Source organism: Eupeodes corollae, chromosome 1 (assembly GCF_945859685.1).
Source record: "Eupeodes corollae chromosome 1, idEupCoro1.1, whole genome shotgun sequence".
In the NCBI taxonomy this organism is placed as follows: Eukaryota; Metazoa; Arthropoda; class Insecta; order Diptera; family Syrphidae; genus Eupeodes; species Eupeodes corollae.
In genome coordinates this window covers 298,323,986-298,343,890 of record NC_079147.1, presented here as the reverse complement: position 1 = coordinate 298,343,890, position 19,905 = coordinate 298,323,986, and the positions used below count along the sequence as shown (strand labels likewise).

At 36.9% G+C, this 19,905-nt stretch overlaps 3 protein-coding genes and 1 long non-coding RNA gene across 4 annotated transcripts; 2 read left to right on the top strand and 2 right to left on the bottom strand.

Moving 5' to 3' along the window:
- Window positions 1-5,694: 5,694 nt before the first annotated feature.
- LOC129939206 (39S ribosomal protein L39, mitochondrial) lies at window positions 5,695-7,141 on the bottom strand. Its single transcript, XM_056047132.1, has 5 exons — window positions 6,944-7,141; window positions 6,539-6,860; window positions 6,385-6,485; window positions 5,888-6,330; window positions 5,695-5,815 (listed from the first exon to the last, which is right to left on the bottom strand). Exons 1-5 carry the CDS (start codon window positions 7,014-7,016, stop codon window positions 5,753-5,755), a joined length of 1,002 nt encoding a protein of 333 aa, XP_055903107.1. The 5' UTR covers window positions 7,017-7,141; the 3' UTR covers window positions 5,695-5,752.
- A 1,916-nt stretch (window positions 7,142-9,057) lies between these two features.
- Window positions 9,058-9,518, top strand: LOC129943282 (uncharacterized). Its single transcript, XR_008781198.1, has 3 exons — window positions 9,058-9,135; window positions 9,196-9,237; window positions 9,417-9,518. It is a non-coding gene; the product is annotated as an uncharacterized LOC129943282 (long non-coding RNA).
- Window positions 9,519-9,934: 416 nt separating this feature from the next.
- On the top strand, window positions 9,935-11,217 carry LOC129938731 (proteasome subunit beta type-7). The gene is made up of 4 exons (XM_056046451.1): window positions 9,935-10,117; window positions 10,219-10,398; window positions 10,462-10,933; window positions 10,995-11,217. The coding sequence occupies exons 1-4, from the start codon at window positions 10,056-10,058 to the stop codon at window positions 11,094-11,096; spliced, it is 816 nt and encodes a 271-aa protein (XP_055902426.1). The 5' UTR covers window positions 9,935-10,055; the 3' UTR covers window positions 11,097-11,217.
- Window positions 11,218-13,953: 2,736 nt separating this feature from the next.
- Window positions 13,954-14,862, bottom strand: LOC129951774 (uncharacterized). The gene has a single exon (XM_056064096.1). It carries the CDS (start codon window positions 14,860-14,862, stop codon window positions 13,954-13,956), a length of 909 nt encoding a protein of 302 aa, XP_055920071.1.
- Between the last annotated feature and the right edge of the window lie 5,043 nt (window positions 14,863-19,905).

Genomic DNA, 19,905 nt, shown 5'->3' with positions numbered 1-19,905 from the left:
GGAGTGTCATTGACAACAAGCGTAGGGACCGAGAAAGAGGAAAAATTCCCCATGTTTTTTAAAAATGACCAAAAATTCTTACTGCCGTCCCAGTTGGCTTTCTCGTACTGCCAAACGGTTCTATTGGAGCTCTTTCTTTAAGTGGATTTGTTTGACACGAGAAATTAGCAGATATGACACTGTGGTCCGATGTGCCTAGAGGCGTCAATACACTGATTGTGTACTTATCAGGATCAGAAGTGAGAAACAATTCAAGTGTATTTTCTGCCCGGCCGTTAACGTCTGATATACAAGTAGGCTCATTTACAAGCTGAGTAAGATGGTTAAACTTTAAACTCAGCAAAAATCTTAGCACACATTCCTTCGGGCGTTGTCTGGCCTGAATGGCGAAGCCACGAAGAATTGTGAACATTGAAATCGTCCGTAATAACGATTTCAGTGGGAGGATACAGGGAGACAATTTTTTGTATGGAGTCAGACAGAGCATCAAATTCCTGAGAAGTTAAAACTCTGTCCAAGTTTGGGCTCCGATAAAGAAAACAATAGTGAATGATGTGCTTATTCACGGAAAGTATTAACCACATGAAGGGAGTTGGTACAATGGCCGAATTATGGTAAAAGTTGATATGCAACATCATTCCTATAGGAATATATTATATAATATATATGGCGAGACCATGGTGTGAGAAGAATAATGGCACTAAGCAATACCCATGAATAAAAAATTCAGCAGGATCGGAATGTTCACCTACTTGGGTTTCACTCAATGCCAAAACAGCTGGTCTGTTAGAATTAGTGTGGATGTACACAGACAGAGAATCTACTCTAAAATTCCCAATCATTGCAATATTAAAAAAAAATCTTAAAATCAAAACAAACGACCTTCTAACTACATTTAGGTATTGTCACTTCATAAGAGTCCTCGTTCCTGTTAGGATAGTTTTCTGTTAAACGTAAATCGTTTAAAACCGGAGATTTCCCAAGTAAATTATTAATCGTATAGAAGTATAGAATTTTTGTTCTACGGGTACTACCTCTTGCTCGGAAATGAAGAAATCTCCCAAGAGTAATTCTTGTCATGAAAAGTGCTTTCTCTAATTAGACGTTCCGATTGGACATAAAAACTTTTGGTCCCCTTTATCCCAGAAATTACTCGCACACAAGGATAGTTAGGAGCAAGTCACTAGGCCCTGTCTTTCTACGAGCTCCTACCCCACCTAATTTATTTTTTAAGCAGGTTTTGTTTGAATTCTTTGGACGTAGATTATCAAAACAAAAATACATTAAGTAGTAAAATCCACGTTTGGTGTTGAAGCTCCATTTAATAGCAGTAGTTTAATAAATTTAATCAGGACATCCTTCGCTCTGAGATGAATTTCGTCCAAAACAAGTTGTGCCAGAAACAATTGATGCTATTAAATGTTTCGGCATCCACCCGAAAAGATCTTGCTCAAAAAAATATTACTGTCCTTTGGTGTAAAAGAAGTTTCAAGGGCTTTATTCATATAAGTTATGAAATTCCAAACTTCCTCATAGTGTCATGGTTCCGTTAGTTCTTGATCGAATCAATGATTCTGTGGCGAAAGTCCTAAAAGATCTTAAAAAGCTTATATTGCAGGCCCAATTTGTATGGCGAATATTTTCCCCCACAAATTATTGACCTATATTATTTATTATCATTGTCAGCTGAAGAAATATCTTGAGAAGGATAAGCTTTTTAATGAACGGCTTTAGTGCTTTCGTAGCAATAAGTTCACTGATGATGGTTCATCTCACCAAAAAGTGAAACAAATCCTTACATTAAAATAAAAGTTGTTTTGGACGGATTAAAGTTGGTTTACCACAAGGCTCTGTTCTGTCTCCAATACTCTTTCTTATTTTTTATAATGATTTCGTGTCTCCAAAATATCCCTCTTCGGATGTGGAACTGCTATGACTAACTATTTTATTTCGGCCTGTACAACATTGAACAATGATTAATGAGAAACTGTATGGAATTTTTTTTGAAAACCCAATTCTACCACTCTCTATGAATGGTACATCTCTAAATATTTGGTTTGTGTCTCTTCAACAATCTCTTATGTAACGTTTACTTACTTGAAGTCGGCAAAAAAAAAAAAGCTTTTTGGGATGATACAAGAGTTTTTTTTTCTTTACCTACATATATACTTCCAAAGCTTGAGCATAACTCTAGTTTCTGGGCTCGTGTCTCACTAACTTACTTAAGCCTCTTGGAAAAAAGAGCTTTACAAATGATTGGTGTAAATTACCTGCCTAACTCAATTATGCCACTCCAATACGTCTTAAAGTTCTTATCACACCATTTTGTATTGTTATTTTAATTTCTCTCCTTTAACAATTTTACCGTTATACTCGCGTTACTACGAATGCCCCTTAAGTCTAATATCGGCCGTACTAGGAAGTATTGAGATTTGTTTTTTACGTACGTGGAATGAGTTATCATGCTCTACTTTTCCTTGTCATTGACCGTATTTTTAACCGTTTTCTTTTCTTTCCTACTATACCCACACGACTTGGAGGTTAGGATACTGAAGTCGTCAATAAAAAATGTCAAGCTGTTGATTAAGGAGAACTACAGGTTATCAATTAACAAGTACTGGGACCGCAAGATCCGGTCAGTTAATTCAAGTGACCCTAGTATGTTCCCCAAAATCAATAAGATAATTAGGAAAAAAAACGATAATGACCTTCCGTGTCTTAAACTCCAAAGAACTGAAGAGAACAAAGACGTACTCATGACAGCGCAAATAGATCCAGAGCAAGCCATCTTTGACGATGATTTGTTTATAATTGAAGATCCGAAGAAAAAAGGGGAGGCGGTGGGAGCTGCTTTCCAGCAAGTGCACAAGGTGAAAGTTACCATTCGCCCCAACCACTACCTGGAAAACAGAGCCCTACTTAATCACTTTTACCTCCGTAATGATATCACACATTGGCGATCTGAGAACCGCAGTTTCATGCGGTTCAATGACGATTCCTTGGCAAATGCCATAATCGACGAGCAAACGGGACCAAGTCCCTTGTTAATGACGAAGGTTGAGCTTCAGCTCATCTTCAACTCAATAAAAAACAAAAAGTCAGCAGGTGTCGATGGTATATCCAACGTTGTACTAAGACATTTACCGATGGAAGCAATTGACATTTACACCACGCTCTTCAATAATGCACTGAATAATGCATATTATCCAGTGCATTGGAAGACCGCTGTGGTTCATCCTCTCCCGAAAAAGGGAAAGGACAACTCCAACCCGTCAAATCTTCGGTCGATAAGTCTTCTTCCGAGCATCAGCAAAGTTTTCGAAAAAATTATTAATAGGGCTCTGACTAAGTGGGCTGCGGACAACAAAATAATTCCGGATAAACAGTTCGGGTTCAAGGCGGGTCATGACACAATTCATGCTGCGTCTAAACTGGTTTCTGATATCCAATGGAATAAATCAAAACAACAATGCACAGGTGCTGTTCTGGTTGATTTGGAAAAGGCCATTGACACCGTATGGTTAGAGGGTCTTTACCTAAAACTGAGCAGGCTTGGCATAAGCAAGCCATTGTTTTATAAACTTTATGATATGCTTAAAGGTAGAAAGTTTGTTTTCAAACTTGCAATGCAATTTCTACCACAACATTCTCAATTAAAAATGGTCTTAAACAGGGAGCGGTGAATTCGCCGATTCTCTTCAGCATTTACACCAGGGATCTGATATGTAGTCTAACAAAGGCAATTTCGTACGCCAACGATCTAATTGCGTACAGAACGGCCCGAAAGGTTGAGGTTATTAGAATTCGCTTGCAGCGTGATTTCCACAAGATTCAGCGATATTGCGACGACTGGAAACTGAAAATAAATTTCCAGAAGTCGGAGACAATTCTGTTCCGGAATCCGTTGGCTAGGGCCACGAGGGATACGTGCAAGAATTGGAGCAAGATGGTCATCGTTGATCTTCATGGGCAACCATTAGCGAGCAAAAGTGTAGTAAAGTACATCGGTATCTGGTTAGATCAGTATTTATATTTCGACAGACATATAAATGCTGCTCTGACCAGCGCTATTTTTTAGCAGTCGGCTTGACCCCAGAATGAAGGTAATTTGCTACATGGCCCTCATACGGCCAATGATCGTTTATGGTTGTCCTGTGTGGATTAACGTTGCCTCGTCCCAGATGGAAAGTTTCGGGTGATCGAGCGGCAGTGTTTAGGACTCTGTACCGGCTTATATCGAACAGCCGAATCTTCTTACGTGCACTACTATTCCAAAGAGTTCATATACAACGGGGCTCCAAAAAACAGAATTGACAATTTCGTGATAAAACTCGTTCGAGGTCACATTGCAAGAGCTATGTCTTCCACCAACAATTTAATTTTCAGGCTTTCTATCCTAATGACGAGTATTTTGAGAGTGCACGCTTGGGCGGCTTCATTCCTCTTTTTAGACAGATGTTCAAATCTACCACGACAGGCGACTCCTGCACAATCGGGACGTCTTGGCACAGAGCTCCTGCGGTTCAGTAGGAATATGTCCGAACGGGACCGAACTTATAGGGTGAAGCAGGTGAACCAGTTTTGGTGTCTTCAATCAGCACTTGATGGGGTTTTTAGCCTTGGCCGTCTTACATACTTGTTTTATAGTTTTGGGGTTTAGTTTTAAGTAGAATAGGCATGGTGGCACAAAAAAAATATACAAAAAAACATGAAAAACAAGAAAATGTTAGATAGTTAGATTTGCTGCTGTGGTAGTTCTAGTTTTAAGTAGTTTATAGGTAGAATAGGTAGTTTAAGTTAGCTTTAAGTTTAAAATTAAGGACCTTATTTTAAGTATTTTTTAAGTAAAAATAAAAAGGACCTTGATATTAGTTTTTTCTCATAATTTTCTAATAAATACAAAATAAATACAATTTAAATTGAAGTCAAATAGAACTTAGGGCCGAAAGGCATTAGTAGTTAGTGTCATAGTTTAACTTAGAGTGTCCGTATGGGACCATTAATTTAGTTGTAAGTTATGGATAATTAGGCTAGTTTTATGAATTTTTGTCTAGCTTTAAGATAGGTTTAAGATTGAACTAATAAAAATGAATTAAAAAAAAAATACTGTTTCTCTGACATAAAAAGTGTACAAAACTTTTTAAGTGTGATAATTTTAAAAATTGTAAGATTAAGGCTGAAGCTAAACAACAGTCGACTATTTGGGTGTTTCATAATTAACCAATTGCATTGAAACTTTGTTATTTGTTAGGCCCGCACTACTTGGCTGAACGGTCAATTTGGAGAGAATTACTAGCATTTCCTTTGCCTGAAGTACTTCGTAAATTTGTGAAGTCTCAAAACATTATTTATATACGATAAGCCTTGAATTGACATTAAAAGACGTTTTCAAAAATGGCAGAAACGGCCAACAGGTAAAAAAATGTATGAATGATTGTTGGGTAACATATTGAAAATGAAATGTTATGATATTATCAATGATAGATTGAAAATATGAATTGTAACCTCCGTTCGCTGACTTATCGAAAAAAGGTTTCTGTAGTTAAGGAAATGTGCACCACTGAATACTTGCACATAGGATTGTTTTAAAAGTTCTACAAAATAACCTTTGAAAAAAGTCAACATTTTCAATGCGACAAATATGCAGGACTGTATATAATAACTTCCTATGGTTAATAAATCAAAAACTGATAATGAAACTATTTCTGATTTATTTCTTAAAATTTACAAAACATAACCACAAAATCTAAATCTATGCAATCAATTGATCCGCTACTTGTTCTTCGAACGGTTCCGTTGGCAATCGAGCAGGATTCTAAAACGAAAAGAGATTCAAATTATTAAAAAAAATATTCTTTTTCTTGTTTTTTTGATCTTAAAGACTCACATTCTTCTTCGCTCTCTTTTCGAGAATTCCGTAGGCAAAATGATTGATTATGATACCAGCTGGCAGTGCAACACCTTGAACTCGATAAATGCTTCCGTCTTTGCCTTCTTTGGACAGTTCGTGTACAGCAGCGATTGTGCATTTGCCCAAAAACCTTGTCGAGGCAATCATTGGACCACGGGAGATGTCTATGTGCTTACCAACCCGGTACAAAGTGACTCGTCCTTGATTTTGAGAAAGAATGCTTGGAAGTTGTTCCTTTTTGTAGCGATTGTCGTTGAACATTTCGATGGCAACTTCGCTGTTCACCTCCAGTCGTTCGATTTTGAGATCCTGGGCAGCGAGTTTGACCATTTCGGCGGAAATCGCTCGCAGTTCTCGACTGGATGGCGACCAGCCTTGGGCAGAAAGGTAGATGTCATGAACAAAGCTACCAGATTTGACTACAAGAACATTTTTAAAAATAACTAAAAAAGCATAGAACGAAAAAAACTCACTATTGGGTCCGGGAAAGCTGTGAAGTTGGAGACCGGCTTCATCTTTAAAGCTTTCTTGAAGGGCTGCGCCGAGCATGAACGAACAACTTCTCCAGAATGCCCTACAAATCAAAGATATTAGTAAGACTATCTTAAGGAGGACATCAGGGCTTACTTATTAACTAAATGCGGATCAGCGACTGTGAAATTCAACAACTGGAGAGTGCATGATTCCTGCAACGGTCTGAACATATCCCACGGGACATTGCCATCGACCAAACCCAAAACCGATCGTTTACAATGACCCTCGGTCAGATGCTGGGCACAATTGAAAGGTGTTGAAATTCCGCGGTTCATGACGAGGGTCACATCTTCCGGCAGTCCCAAGTATCGAACTTCGATTTTCTCAATACGACCAATGGTATCTTGTTGACGCTTTGTCTCCTCATCGAATAGTTTATTTCTTTTGGCTATTGATTCTGTCGTTGACATAGATCCTAGATTGAAGACACAATTAATCAGGTTATGTGATAAGGTTCTCAAGAGTTGAGAATTTATTTTGGCTGAAAGGAAAACTCACGAAAAGATGTGTATTTTGAGAGAACCTGCAAAGTTTTCCATTGTTGTTTGAAGAGTTTGGTTGCCAGAGTCATATTCAATTTGGTTTGTGTTAAATTAAATTATATTTCCGATGTTATTTAATAATTTTCGATCGAGAAACCGAGGAAAATTATTGCACTTCTTACTTCAGCAGGTTTAGGTTTGGTTCGGTTTGTCATTTTTGACAGATTGCGACATGGGGTAGTACAGTGATGCCAAGCTTTCGATTTGTGGTGGTGAAAACAAAATATATTATTAATCGTGTTCAACTTTCTGAGATCTCCTTTTTTAAGGGGATACGACACTTAGAGTCCAATTATATAACGCAATATTTAAGACGAACACGTTTGAATTTTTGTAGTGTGTAATTTTACAATACTTTGAAAAATTAAATTCAAAAACAGTGCTCAAAAGTTATTTTCGGGCCAAAATCTTATGGGACAATATTTTTGAAGTCTTAAAGGACCATTTAATCAAATTTTTTTTCGAAAATTGTGTGGTTATAATTCCCTTAATTGTTTAATCCTTATCATGATGTTTAATTGGATATTCTGATGTGTAATATAATGTGCATCTTTTATTTTACATTTCATAAGAAAGAAGAAAATGAAGGAGAGAAGAAGCTTGGAAAAATGTTTAACAGATAAAATAACTAACCTCAAAAGATTTATCTGTAGGAACGTTGTCATTGATATTAACTAAGTAAATGTTTTTCAATGAAGTCAAAAGTAAATGTACAGTCTTTTAGCATTTAACAAAATTTTGAAGTCTCACTAAAGGTGGAAAGATAATTCACATACAATTTTGAGATTTCCACAGAATTATTCTAAGGTCGTTTGCAGATTTTAAAAAGTACTTCTGAAATTAAAAAAAATATTTTAAGATTATTAAAAATAGCCAACTAATTGCTTAGTAGAACTGTCAAAAGTATTTGTGTTTGTTTAAGTATACAATTTTTACATTGGCGCTAGTTTCGAACTTGATCTATTTGCTCAGAATAAAATTACCTAGCAAATCGAGCCAAATTGACAATTTGCTGTTTAAGTGTGCTTCTATCAGAGGGCTCAGACATTTTCAAAAGGGAAAAACGCAACATGTTATGTTAAGTTAAGTTATTCCAAAATATCTTCCCAAAAACCGATAAAAACAAATGAAGGGCTTGATTAGTGGCTGCCAATTAAGCCACACAACTTACTTACTTACTTAAGTTGGCGCTTCAGTCCCAGTGTAGTATCTTATAGGTGGTGATGCCTCAAGAGAGAACAATACTAATCAATTGCCTTCTAAGTCCAAATAAGCAGCAATTTGCCAGAGCTATTCTTCATATTATTTCAGCACTAGTGTCGATGTCTGAATTTACTGTGATAACTTAGAAGATACAGTCCTTGACATATGAAATGCATAAAAGTTATAAATGTCTAGTGTACACGGTGACGTTTTATCCAGGACGTCATCATACAATGATCTTTTGAAGGAGATGAGGACAGCAATTATTTGGTTTTACCATCATTGAACACTTAAAAAAAAAACCTCTCCACTGACATCACCCTTTGATCTTCTTCTTCATCAGTGTACTCGTGTGATTGAACTGACCTTAGGAAGATTGTGCCTCTAGTGTTAGTGTGGGAGCTCTGCACTGTTATTTGCCTCGCATTGTCTAAAATATTTTTTGACATCAAATGCATCGGTGAGATCTTTTCCGACCTTAATAGAGCAGCGTGCACTCAACCAAAACTAGACATTGCCCTGAAGATCTCTTTTCTTTAGACACTGTCAAACGTGGCTCTAAAATCGATAAAGAGAACAAATGGTGAGTATCGATTTGAAGTTCCTGGGTTTTTTAAGAAATAAAGCGAAGCAGGACAGTTCACCTCCGCCGGTTTACCTCTGCCAGTTTACCACCGCCGGTTTACCTCTGCCAGTTTACCACCGCCGGTTTACCTCTGCCAGTTTACCTCTGGACAGTTTACCACCGCCGGTTTACCTCTGGACGGTTTACCTCCACAGCAGGTAAGGTAGTTTATTATTTATTATTATTATTATTTATTATACCTTCTAATAGAAAACTTTTGACATTTAGTTACGTGTTGTTTTTAATTTTCTTTCATTCTTTATGAAATGAATTATGACACTTCCACAGTGCAATTTTTCAAAACAAAATATGACATTTAAGTAAGTTTTTGTATTTATTTTGTTTTGTTTGAATATTTAACAGAATTCAATCATTTTCAGGACAAAAATGTTCATAGGAAATGCAGCGTATCCTCTAAAAAAGTAAGTTCCAAGCTTTTAATTTTGCAAAATAAAACAATTCGATTGGGATTTTAAGAGTAAGTTTTTTTAAATTGTTTCGATATTTAATATAATTTGATATTTTTTAGAACAAGAACCTTTATAATGAAGTAATTCAAGTCCATTTTAAGGAATAAACAATAAATTAAGTAATATTGCAGGTGTAACAATTATTGATTGTTTGTATAGTTTGTATAGTTCCTTGAACTTCGTGGTTCTCCTCTGGCAGGTGATATGGATTTTTAGCGGATACTGCGCTCGGTTTCTATGAAGAATACGATTAGGAATCTTAATTCAAATGGAATGATGTTCTTTATGAAAGGGAACTTACGCGCTTGTGCCAAAATACTGCACGTTCCACATCCTTGCATACTTGCCGAAAAAAACAGGACTTATTTCATCCGGATTTCATTATTGAAGCTGATTTAAAATATACATACGTCGATGTGAAAGCTATAGACGAAATATATTTTCATCTCTTATAATTCCTCTATGGTGAAAACAATGACAGCAAATAGCATTGACATATTGAAATCTCAACTGCTTAAGTTCCGCTTGCATTTAAAATACCAAATCATAATCTTACCTTAATTTAAAAAAAGTTTTAGAAGCACTGTGGTGGAAATATATTCAATCCACCATAGAACTGAAATCAACCTCGGCCATTGCTGTCTCTTTGACAGTTCGCAAATTTGTGTTTTGTCACTGCGGCATCAAAGAAAGCTTCTCATTCATAATTCCGCAAATTTCTCAATTTTTCTTTAAATTCTACAAAAAATTAAACTAATTTCAATCGAAACATGTCTGTTGATATCGCAAGAGATATTCCCAAAGCTGGATTTAACTTTGACAATTGCAAGAGGTGGGTTTGTTGTTTCCAATCTGCTCGGTCATTCTCCGGCCACATAACCTATGAATTCATAATTTTGTTCTTTAAATTTCTTTGTTTTCTCGATGTCTCAGGAATGCCCAACTCATGCAAAATGGATTCAAGCCTCCAAAGGTTGTCAAAACTGGTACCACCATTGTTGGAATCATTTTTAAGGATGGTGTGATCTTGGGCGCTGATACTCGAGCCACTGAAGGACCAATTGTCTCGGACAAGAATTGCTCCAAAATTCACTTCTTGGCCAAGAATATGTAGTAAGTATCCGAACATCATAGGCATCATAATGAACTCTGTTAATGATTGAATTTGTTTTTAAGCTGCTGTGGAGCTGGTACCGCTGCTGATACCGAAATGACCACCGACTCAATCGCTTCTCAATTGGAATTGCATCGTTTGAACACCGGACGTCAAGTTCCAGTTGTTGCGGCCAACACTCTGCTCAAGCAGATGTTGTTCCGCTACCAGGGACACATTAGTGCTGCTCTCGTCCTCGGTGGGGTGGACAAAACTGGCTCGTACATCTATTGCATCCATCCACACGGATCCTCTGACAAGCTGCCCTACGCCACTATGGGCTCTGGAAGCTTGGCTGCTATGTCAGTCTTTGAGTCGCGCTGGAAGCCCGACATGGAAGAGGAGGAAGGCAAGTTGCTGGTGCGTGATGCAATCCGCGCTGGTATCTTCAACGATCTGGGTTCCGGATCGAACGTCGATTTGTGTGTCATCCGAAAGGACTCGTGTGACTATTTGAGAAATTATGAGCTCTCCAACCAAAAGGGCGAGAGGAAGGTAAGTGAAACAGATGAGAAGTTGGCTGAAAAATGTATTTGCTGATTGTTTTTTTTTTTAGTTGAATTATGATTTCAAATTGGGAACCACTGCTGTGCTGAATACAAAAATCCATAAATTCGAAGTGACTGAAGAAGTTTTGCCAGTTCCAATGGAAGAATAAGGAGAAGTTGGTTTTAGGAGCTTGATAAAAACAAACATTTCTGTTGTAAAATGATTTATAAAATTTAATCCAATGAATGGGAGTAAAAATGGTATTGTCGACCCTTTTCTTAATTCTTAAATCTTGTTTTTCTGGAATAGAGAATGGGAGTAGTTTACATTTTCCGACCAATTCAATGGCCAAGTAATTTGGAGACATTGGAAGAAGAGGGCCAATTAAATAGTGGATTTGCCGAATTTGTCACTTTTGACAGATAAGAATGTGTGTCAACATGGTTGATAGAATGTTGGTGAAAATGTTTTGCGAAAAATCAGCCAATATTGAAAGATCTTGCAATCGTGTACACTTAGCTTTAGCTTGAGTGGAAGCGGCATTTGGTTCAAATTATACTTAACCAAAAAGTGGACGAATAGTTTTTAGATTTAATAGTTCTAAGATTTCGGGAAAACGATAATGTTTTTGGGTGAATCTCATAATAGGGCTGGATGTGTTTAAAAAGCAAAATGGTTGCTTTTTGTGAATGTTTGGTGAGTAACATAAAGCAGTATGGAGGTAGCAGTCGCACGAAAAATATTCAATTTCGAACTATGATCAATGTATTCATTATTAATGCATCGGTTCCACACTGAAAAAACTGCCCTTTTTGCATGGGCCAGCTTACTTTGAAAATGTTTTCTCATGCTGAGGTTTGCAGTGACTGTCACCCCTAAGTAGTAACATATTCTCCTTGATATCTCCATTTTTCGTTGTTTGCGTGCCTATCACCTCCTTCCCTGAAGATCATCATTTTAGATTTCTCCAGATTGAAGGACAGATTCCAAAGTTTACAGTGGTTTTCAAGACGGTTCATCGTTCGCTGCATTCCTTCGACAGATTCAGACAAAAAACAATGTCATCAGCAAACATTAAAGCAGGTATTCGTAAGTTTCCAAACTGGATTCCTACACCGGTCGTTTCTACGATCATTATAAACCAGATGAAGAGTAGAGTGCTTAAGACACAGGCTTGTTTTACTCCCATTTGTGTGGCGAACTACTCAGAAACAAACTCGCCATCCCATACATTGCTTTTTGTCACTTCTTTTTGTGACCATCAATTTATTATTAAAAAAAGAAAGAAAACCGATTTTAAACAATGTAACTTTATTTATCTTAAACGTATTAAAATACTTTTTAATACAGAGAGCGTTTAAAATTACAGTCTATTCTTTTCTTGTTTAGGTTGCCAATCAAGTATCTCCAAGTATCTGGCCGTTGTATCTATCTTTTTAAAATGTTGTGCCCGTGAAAATATATAGCTGCCAACAGAACAATAAAATAAAGTATGTAGAAAATAGCTTCGTTCAGTTAAGCAGCAGCCAGACCGATAACTAAGCTAAGATACGTAAAGAGTTTAGGGTGTATGCCAACTAGTTGGAGATTTTTATGACATTCTCCTTCCCGGTACATTGATCCAGTGCTTCGCTTAAATGTACTTCTTCATCTAGGTCCAACTTAGCTAGTTTAACAGCTGGTCGTCCATAAATTCCGTCCATAGTTTTTACTGTAGCGCTCCTTACTTGGTTATCTTTAGACATATAAACTTTGAGTATTTTACCCTTAGGCCAAGATTTGCGGGAATATCTCTCATCGCTAACCAAAACTATATCTCCTTCTTGAAGGGGTTTAGCATGCTGAGTCCACTTATTCCTTCTGGTTAACGTTGGCAAATATTCTTGTACCCATCTCTTCCAGTGATGCTTCGCGTACAGTTGAGACATTAGCGCGTTTGTTTTGTGCAGCTTTACATTCTCGTTTATGTCTTCAAGAGGAGTTGGTGTCGAACCTCCAGCAAACTGCCGCAGGAAATGGTTAGGTGTCAGAGATTCGGATTCTTCACTGTCCAAGGGCAAGTAGGTTAAGTGTCTTGAGTTGATCATATTCTCAACTTCCATTCAAAAAATCCGAAACAGCTCATCATTTGGTTTGTGAGTGGTGATGTCACTAACAGCATACAAAGCGGTTTTTACTGATTTTATTAAACGTTCGACGCACCCGTTCATATGTGGTGACCTAGGAGGGTTGAAATACCATTCAAGTTCAGCGCTAACAAATTTTGATGCTTTGGTTTGTGATTCGATTTGCTTTAGTCTTTTCGTAGAATTTTTTCGGCTCCGACGAAGTTTGTTCCCCGATCACTAAATATTTTCCTCACGGGTCCTCTGCGACTTAGAAAATTCCGATAACACAAAATGAACGAATCGGTGCTGCAATTGTAGGCAATTTCGATATGAACCACTCGTACCACTAAGTGGGTGAATAGGCAAATCCAGCGTTTTTCCAACTTTCGTCCATTGGCCACTTCGAAAGGTCCACCGTAGTCCACTGCTGTGTAGGTAAACGGAGGAGTGTAAGGTGTCAAACGAACAGCTGGTAATTCAGACATTTCTGGGTATTCTGGTTTTGCCCTAAGTATTTTGCAACGATTGCATGACGTTCTGATCCGCTTTAGTAACTGTCTCAGCCTAGGAATGTAGAATTTTTTTCTTACCTCGTTTACTACTGTCTCATGATTAATGTGCCGAAACCGTTCATGATAATCAGTAACAAGCAACTTTGTACCAAAATGATTTTGTGAAAGTATTATGGGTCGTTTTGTTGACTTACTCACACAGTCAGTTTTATCAATCCTACTCATAGATCTGAGAACACCATCGTCGTCTAGATATGGTTTTAGAGAAATTATTTCATTGCTAAATCGTTTTTTACCATCGTTTCTATTACCATATAAATTACCATATTGTTTCAAGCACTTTATTTCATTTTCGAAACATTGACTTTGAATGATTTTAAATAATGAGATCTCAGCACGCTTATACTCATATCTCATATGACATCAGGAATTTCGAAAATAAAATAATTTCAATTTTTCTTTTTATTATTACTTGAATACCCCGATGTACAAAGGCTGTGAGTCGCAATATTTTAAACCAACTTGAGAAATTTTCAAATTTAATAGCTGGTTCGCAGATATGGTGAACGGCCTCAAGGATTTCAGCACCTGGGTTTGGTTGCAGTGAGATATCATCCGGCCACTCAATTTCGTCACTAAGCAGGAATTCGGGTCCTTTAAACCAACGATCATTCATATTGAGGGATGGTCCTTTTTTCCATTTAGTTGCATCGTCGGCCACATTCAGATCTGAAGGTACGTATCGCCAATTTCCAATATTGCTTAGTTCTTGTATTTCAGCAATTCTAAATGCAACAAATTGGCCCTCTGTTGTTTTAGCATCCGATCTCAACCATCTTAATAGAGTAACCGAATCCGACCAGTAGAAGATTTTAGTAATTGGATTGCTTAATGACTGTCCAATACTGCACGCAAGTCTAGCTCCAATTAATGCTGCAATTAGTTCCAACCTCGGAATTGATGTAAGTTTAATCGGTGCAACTTTTGTTTTGGAGGCTAAAAGTTTGCAAGATACTTTATACTCAGTCTGAATTCTCATATATGCAACTGCCGCGCTGGTGTTTTTGCTGGCGTCAACGAATATATGAATCTGTATGCTCTCTTCATTCCATATCGATGGTTTTGTAGTATAACATCTGGGGATGTGGATGGATTCGACTTCATGAAGTTGTTGAAGCCACTTCAGCCAATGGTCGTGTTGCTCATTTTCAATCTCATCGTCCCAATCTACTTTGGAGCACCATATTTGTTGTAACAAGACTTTCAAATAACTTGTAAAGTGATTAATTAGTCCTAAAGGGTCAAAAACCGACATAAGGATTCTCAAAACTTCACGTTTAGTTGGTTTGTGTGATAATTTACTTTTTTTAATGAATGTTTATGTACCGCCAAGATCATTAAGGTCAAGAGAATTGTTGTATGGGGGCCTATTTTATTTGCCACTTTAAAAAATTCTCTCAAATATGTTGATTTTTAACTTAATTATTTATTTCTGCTTCTGCTTATATGTACATACATACATTATATTTATAATTTATTTTACTTTGTTCTAGTTTTTTTTTTCAAATCTGTTGATATTTTCATATCGTAGATAAATAAATAAATAAAAAAATACAAAACGGCGCTGCAAAAAAGGACCAGAGCTGCTCGCGAGCCCTACGAGCAGAAGAGAAGATAGCTTCTAAGATGGAAAAAAAAGAGAGCATGAAAAGCACGCGATTGAGGAGATAGAGGGATGTCACAACAGGAATGAGGTTCGTAAATTTTACCAAAAGGTAAAAAAAAACGTCCCAAGGGTACCAGCCACGAACCGAAGCCTGTAAGGATGATCAGGGGAACATCATAGTAGAACCGTAGTCTATGTTGAGAATATGGAAAGATCACTTCTCCAAATTATATAACGGCGATGACGAACCGAACTCCGCTGTAAGGGAGATAGAACCACTCAACCTCGGCGACGTAGATCAACAATTCCGCCTACCCGACCTTGACGAAGTGAAGATAGCTATATCTAAACTTAAGTCAAACAAAGCTGCTGGAGCTGACGGCATCGCTGCCGAACTATTCAAAGCAGCAGGCGATGACTTGGTAGGGAGCATGCACCAACTCATCTGCAGATTATGGTAGGAGGAAAGCATGCTCTATGAGTGGAATCTCAGCATAGTGTGCCCGATACATTAGAAAGGAGATCCTCTAAATTGCGCCAACTACACAGGCATCAGTCTCCTTAACATTGCGTATAAGATCCTCTCTGCCGTATTATGTGAACGTCTGAAGCCATTCGTCAACAACCTGATTGGTCCTTATCAGTGTGGCTTCAGACCAGGAAAGTCTACTATCGACCAAATATTCACACTACGGCAGATCTTGGAAAAAACCCAGGAGCTTCAAATCGATACCCACCATCTCTTTATCGATTTTAAAGCCGCGTATGACAGCATCTTTGGGGAAGAGCTCTACCGAGCAATGTCTAGTTTTGGCATCCCTGTCAAACTTATCTGTTTGTGCAGAATGACGGTGGAGAATTCACGCTGCTTTATCAAGGTTGTAAAAGATCTGACCGATGCATTTGAAGTCAAAAAAGGTTTTAGACAAGGCGATGCACTGCCATGCGACTTCTTCAACATCTTTCTGGAATGAATCGTTCAAAACTCAACCGTCAACACTAAAGGCACAATCTTCTAAAGGTTCATTCAATTTCTCGGATGATATTGACATAATTGGAAGATCAAAGCGTGATGTCAGTATAACGTTTTTGAGCATTGTGACGAAGAAGATGGGTTAAGTGGTCAATAAGGGCAAGAGTTTATGCTGTCATCAAAAAAAGGATTTAACAACGACGTCTTGGACAAAACGTCACCATGGGCAGCTATAACTTTGAGTTAGTTAACGACTTTGTCTACCTAGGCACCGCTATTAACACAGACAACGACACCAAACGAAGAATAACTCTTGCAAATCGCTGCTCTTTTGGACTTAGAAGGCAATTGGGTAGTAAAGTCCTCTCTCGAGCATCTAAACTAATCATTCCGGTTCTCATTTATGGCGCTGAAATTAATCAAAGAATAACGACGAACTGTACGGGCTGTACAGCGACACTGACCTAGTTAGCAGAATTAAAGTCCATCGGCTGAGTTGGCTAGGTCATGTAGAGCGGATGGACATCAACGCTCCAGCCCGGAAGGTCTTCGAATCCAATCCCGAGGGACGGCGCAGTAGAGGAAGACCGCGACTCAGGTGGCGCACCCAGGTGGGAGAGGACCTCAACCAACTAGGCGTACGAGACTGGAGACAGCTAGCTAGGGACCGAGTTGGCTGGAGACGCATGTTGGTTGAGACCCAAGTCCGCCCCGGACTGTAGAACCACCTTAAGTTAGTAAGTAAGTAAAATGATTTTATCTCCAAAACAATTTTGTGCAACAAAAACTACGTTTTTAACATCTGTTGAAAGTTTGAGAAAAATCGAATTGACAGTATTTTTTTATAAAAGATAAAAACCTAAAAAAACATTACCCCAAGTGGGTGAAAATTAAATTTCGACTCAAATATCTTTTCAAAAATTTGATATTATGGCTTCGAACTAATTTTAACTTAAAAGAAATATTGTTTTCAACATTTGCAAAAAATTTTGAGAAAAATTTACAAAAAAATAAAAACCTAACAAAAAACAATACTAAAATTTGGTAAAATTTAACCTCCGACTCCGATTAAAATTAAAAATATTGTTTTGAAACTTTTTTTTTAATTCACAGGAAATATTGTTTTCAATATTCAGTAGTTTTTTTTTAAATAAAAATACAACAGTCCGTTAAAATCTACAAAAAATAGTACGGAAATTTGGTAAAAATTGATGTTCGTTTCTTGACATAATATCTCAAATTAATTATATTCATCTATTCATTGGTAAAAATTTGTTTTCGATTAAATATCTATTTAACCAAACTAGACTTTCAAGCTAAACTTTTTTTTTTATATGAATAATAATAAAGAATAATTCAACTGACAACTTTTTTATCCCAACACGTAAACCTAGAAACTTTTAAGCAAGACAAATCGACAAACGGGATGTGAAGTTATCAGAGTGTATCGCATCCCAGCATCTTTTTTCGTTTTTTATTTGTCCATATTTCTTTTTGGAAAAACCAAAATGTGGAATGAATGAAGTATGTATTAAGTTTATATTGCTAGCAAAAAAATTGGATTCAGCTAATAAATACACGTTTTTTAGCTGTTTTCCGAAAAAGAGCATACCTGTTTTGTTTGTGTTACATAAACACTTAAATAGAGACAACATCTAAATTTACCTATTAGCGTGTTTTAAATCAGATAAAAGAATACTCTGATTGTTTGGTAGCTTAGTGAGAGTATTTATTTAGAAGAATCAAGAAGTATGGAAAGAGGTGAGGGTCTTACCAAGAAGCAAATAGGCCAAATTCGAGCTTACCGGGATCCTGGGAAAAGTATCCGTTTTATAGCCAACAAAATAAGAAGAATATCAAATATTGTATACATACAACAACAACTACCTCCAGAACGTAGAGAGGTATTAAAAAATCCACAAAGGAGAGTCAAGAAAGGCACATCATTTCAGGAAAGGCAATGGACTTTCCAACAAGATAATGCATCAACACATACCGCACAGCCAACCAAAGCCTGGATTTAGGGGAAAAATTTGAACCTATTAATATGGGCCCATATTCTACTGACCTAAATATCGTGGAAAACGTGAGGGGATGGCTTTCAAGAAAAGTCTCCAAAGAAGAACGGCAGTACAAACAAATCGAACAGATTATTGAAGCCATAAAACGGTTCTTGTCCCGAATTTCGCACAATTATCTGACAGCACTCTATGAATGCATATACCAATGGATACTTGAAGTAATTTAGAAATCACGTACTTTTTATGACCTTCTTTAGAAAAACCAATATAAAACTTGTATTTATCAACTTAATCGAAAAATCTTTGCTTGCAATATAAACTTAATACTTAATAATTAATTGATTCCACATCTGTTTTTTTCCAAGAAAGCTAAAGGTTTAAGAACTATCGGCAAATAAAAAATGAAGCTTGTCCCTATCCATGTGGCTAGCTGCCAAAAAATTACCTTGCAATTAAGACAAATTTAATGGAAAGTTGACTGGAAAGTTAGTAAAGAAAAATCTACCTAACTATTAAGACAAGTCCACTTCTATCAAAATGGCAGTTGCTCACGTTTTTCCATTCAATGATTTATTTATTTTTCTGCACTACTTCATATAATAATGTCTGAAAAAAGGTTCCTTGTCAATTTTCAAAAGAAATAACTAATGTTTCTTTACAATACAAAATACAAATCGTGATGGACTTGTAGCTTGCCTGAGCAGAGTTTTGTAGACAATAATTTGTTTGATATTTTGAAGCTTTATCCTTATAGATTCTTGTTTTTAGTAATTATTATAAAGAATAATGTTTCACTTATTCGAGAATAATGAATGTGGTGCTTCGAGTAAAAATGTTTTTGATGTAAATTACCGGCAAATTTCACTGGTCGGCAAAATTAAGTAAGTTTTTTCCCTCTCTCAAAAAAAATAAATAAAGATTAAGTTTTACTGAATTGGGATCACGCATCAAATCCGTTTTCTAAAATATTACTTTTTAAAAATATTAAAGATTTTTTAAGGCTAAGGTTAAATAAAACAAAATTCTAGGGATTAAATTGATTTTATAAAGTACAAATCTTTGTCTTCTACATTTTCTTTGTCTTGCATTAGTGTTTTGATTAATGGAAATGTTTTTTATAATAAGCACACACTCAAGGGGATATTACTGCCCTTATTATGCAGACACAGATTGAGTACTTTGAAAAGGAGATAGGGTTTGAAGGGAGATGTCGGTGCACATTAGTTTTGAATTCCTGAATATTGCAATGACTGGGAAAACAGAGTGTGGTAAGGCATTCCACATTCGAGTAGTACGGCTAAAGAACGAATCTCTGTGTTTGACAGTACGGCCGAAGTTGGACTCGAGGGTATATTGATGAGCATTCCTAGTATTACGGCGCGAGTATTACGGTTGAACTGTTCAAAGGGAGGAATGCAACTGGCTATTTCACTAGAGCATACATCGTTAAAATAATGGCTAAAAAGAGTCAGACAAGAAACCTTACGACGATGTTCAATCGAAGTAAATTAACTTATGATAATATTATCATCTATGAATGATTTACGTTCAATACTATACAAGAGGATTAAGTAAATTGCAGGAGCACCAGCCCAGAGATGGGGGTTATACTCAAGTTTTGGACGTATATAAGCCCTGTAGATAACAACCAGATGAGGGGGGGCCTAAGAAAACCCAAAGAACTTGCGGTATTTTTGG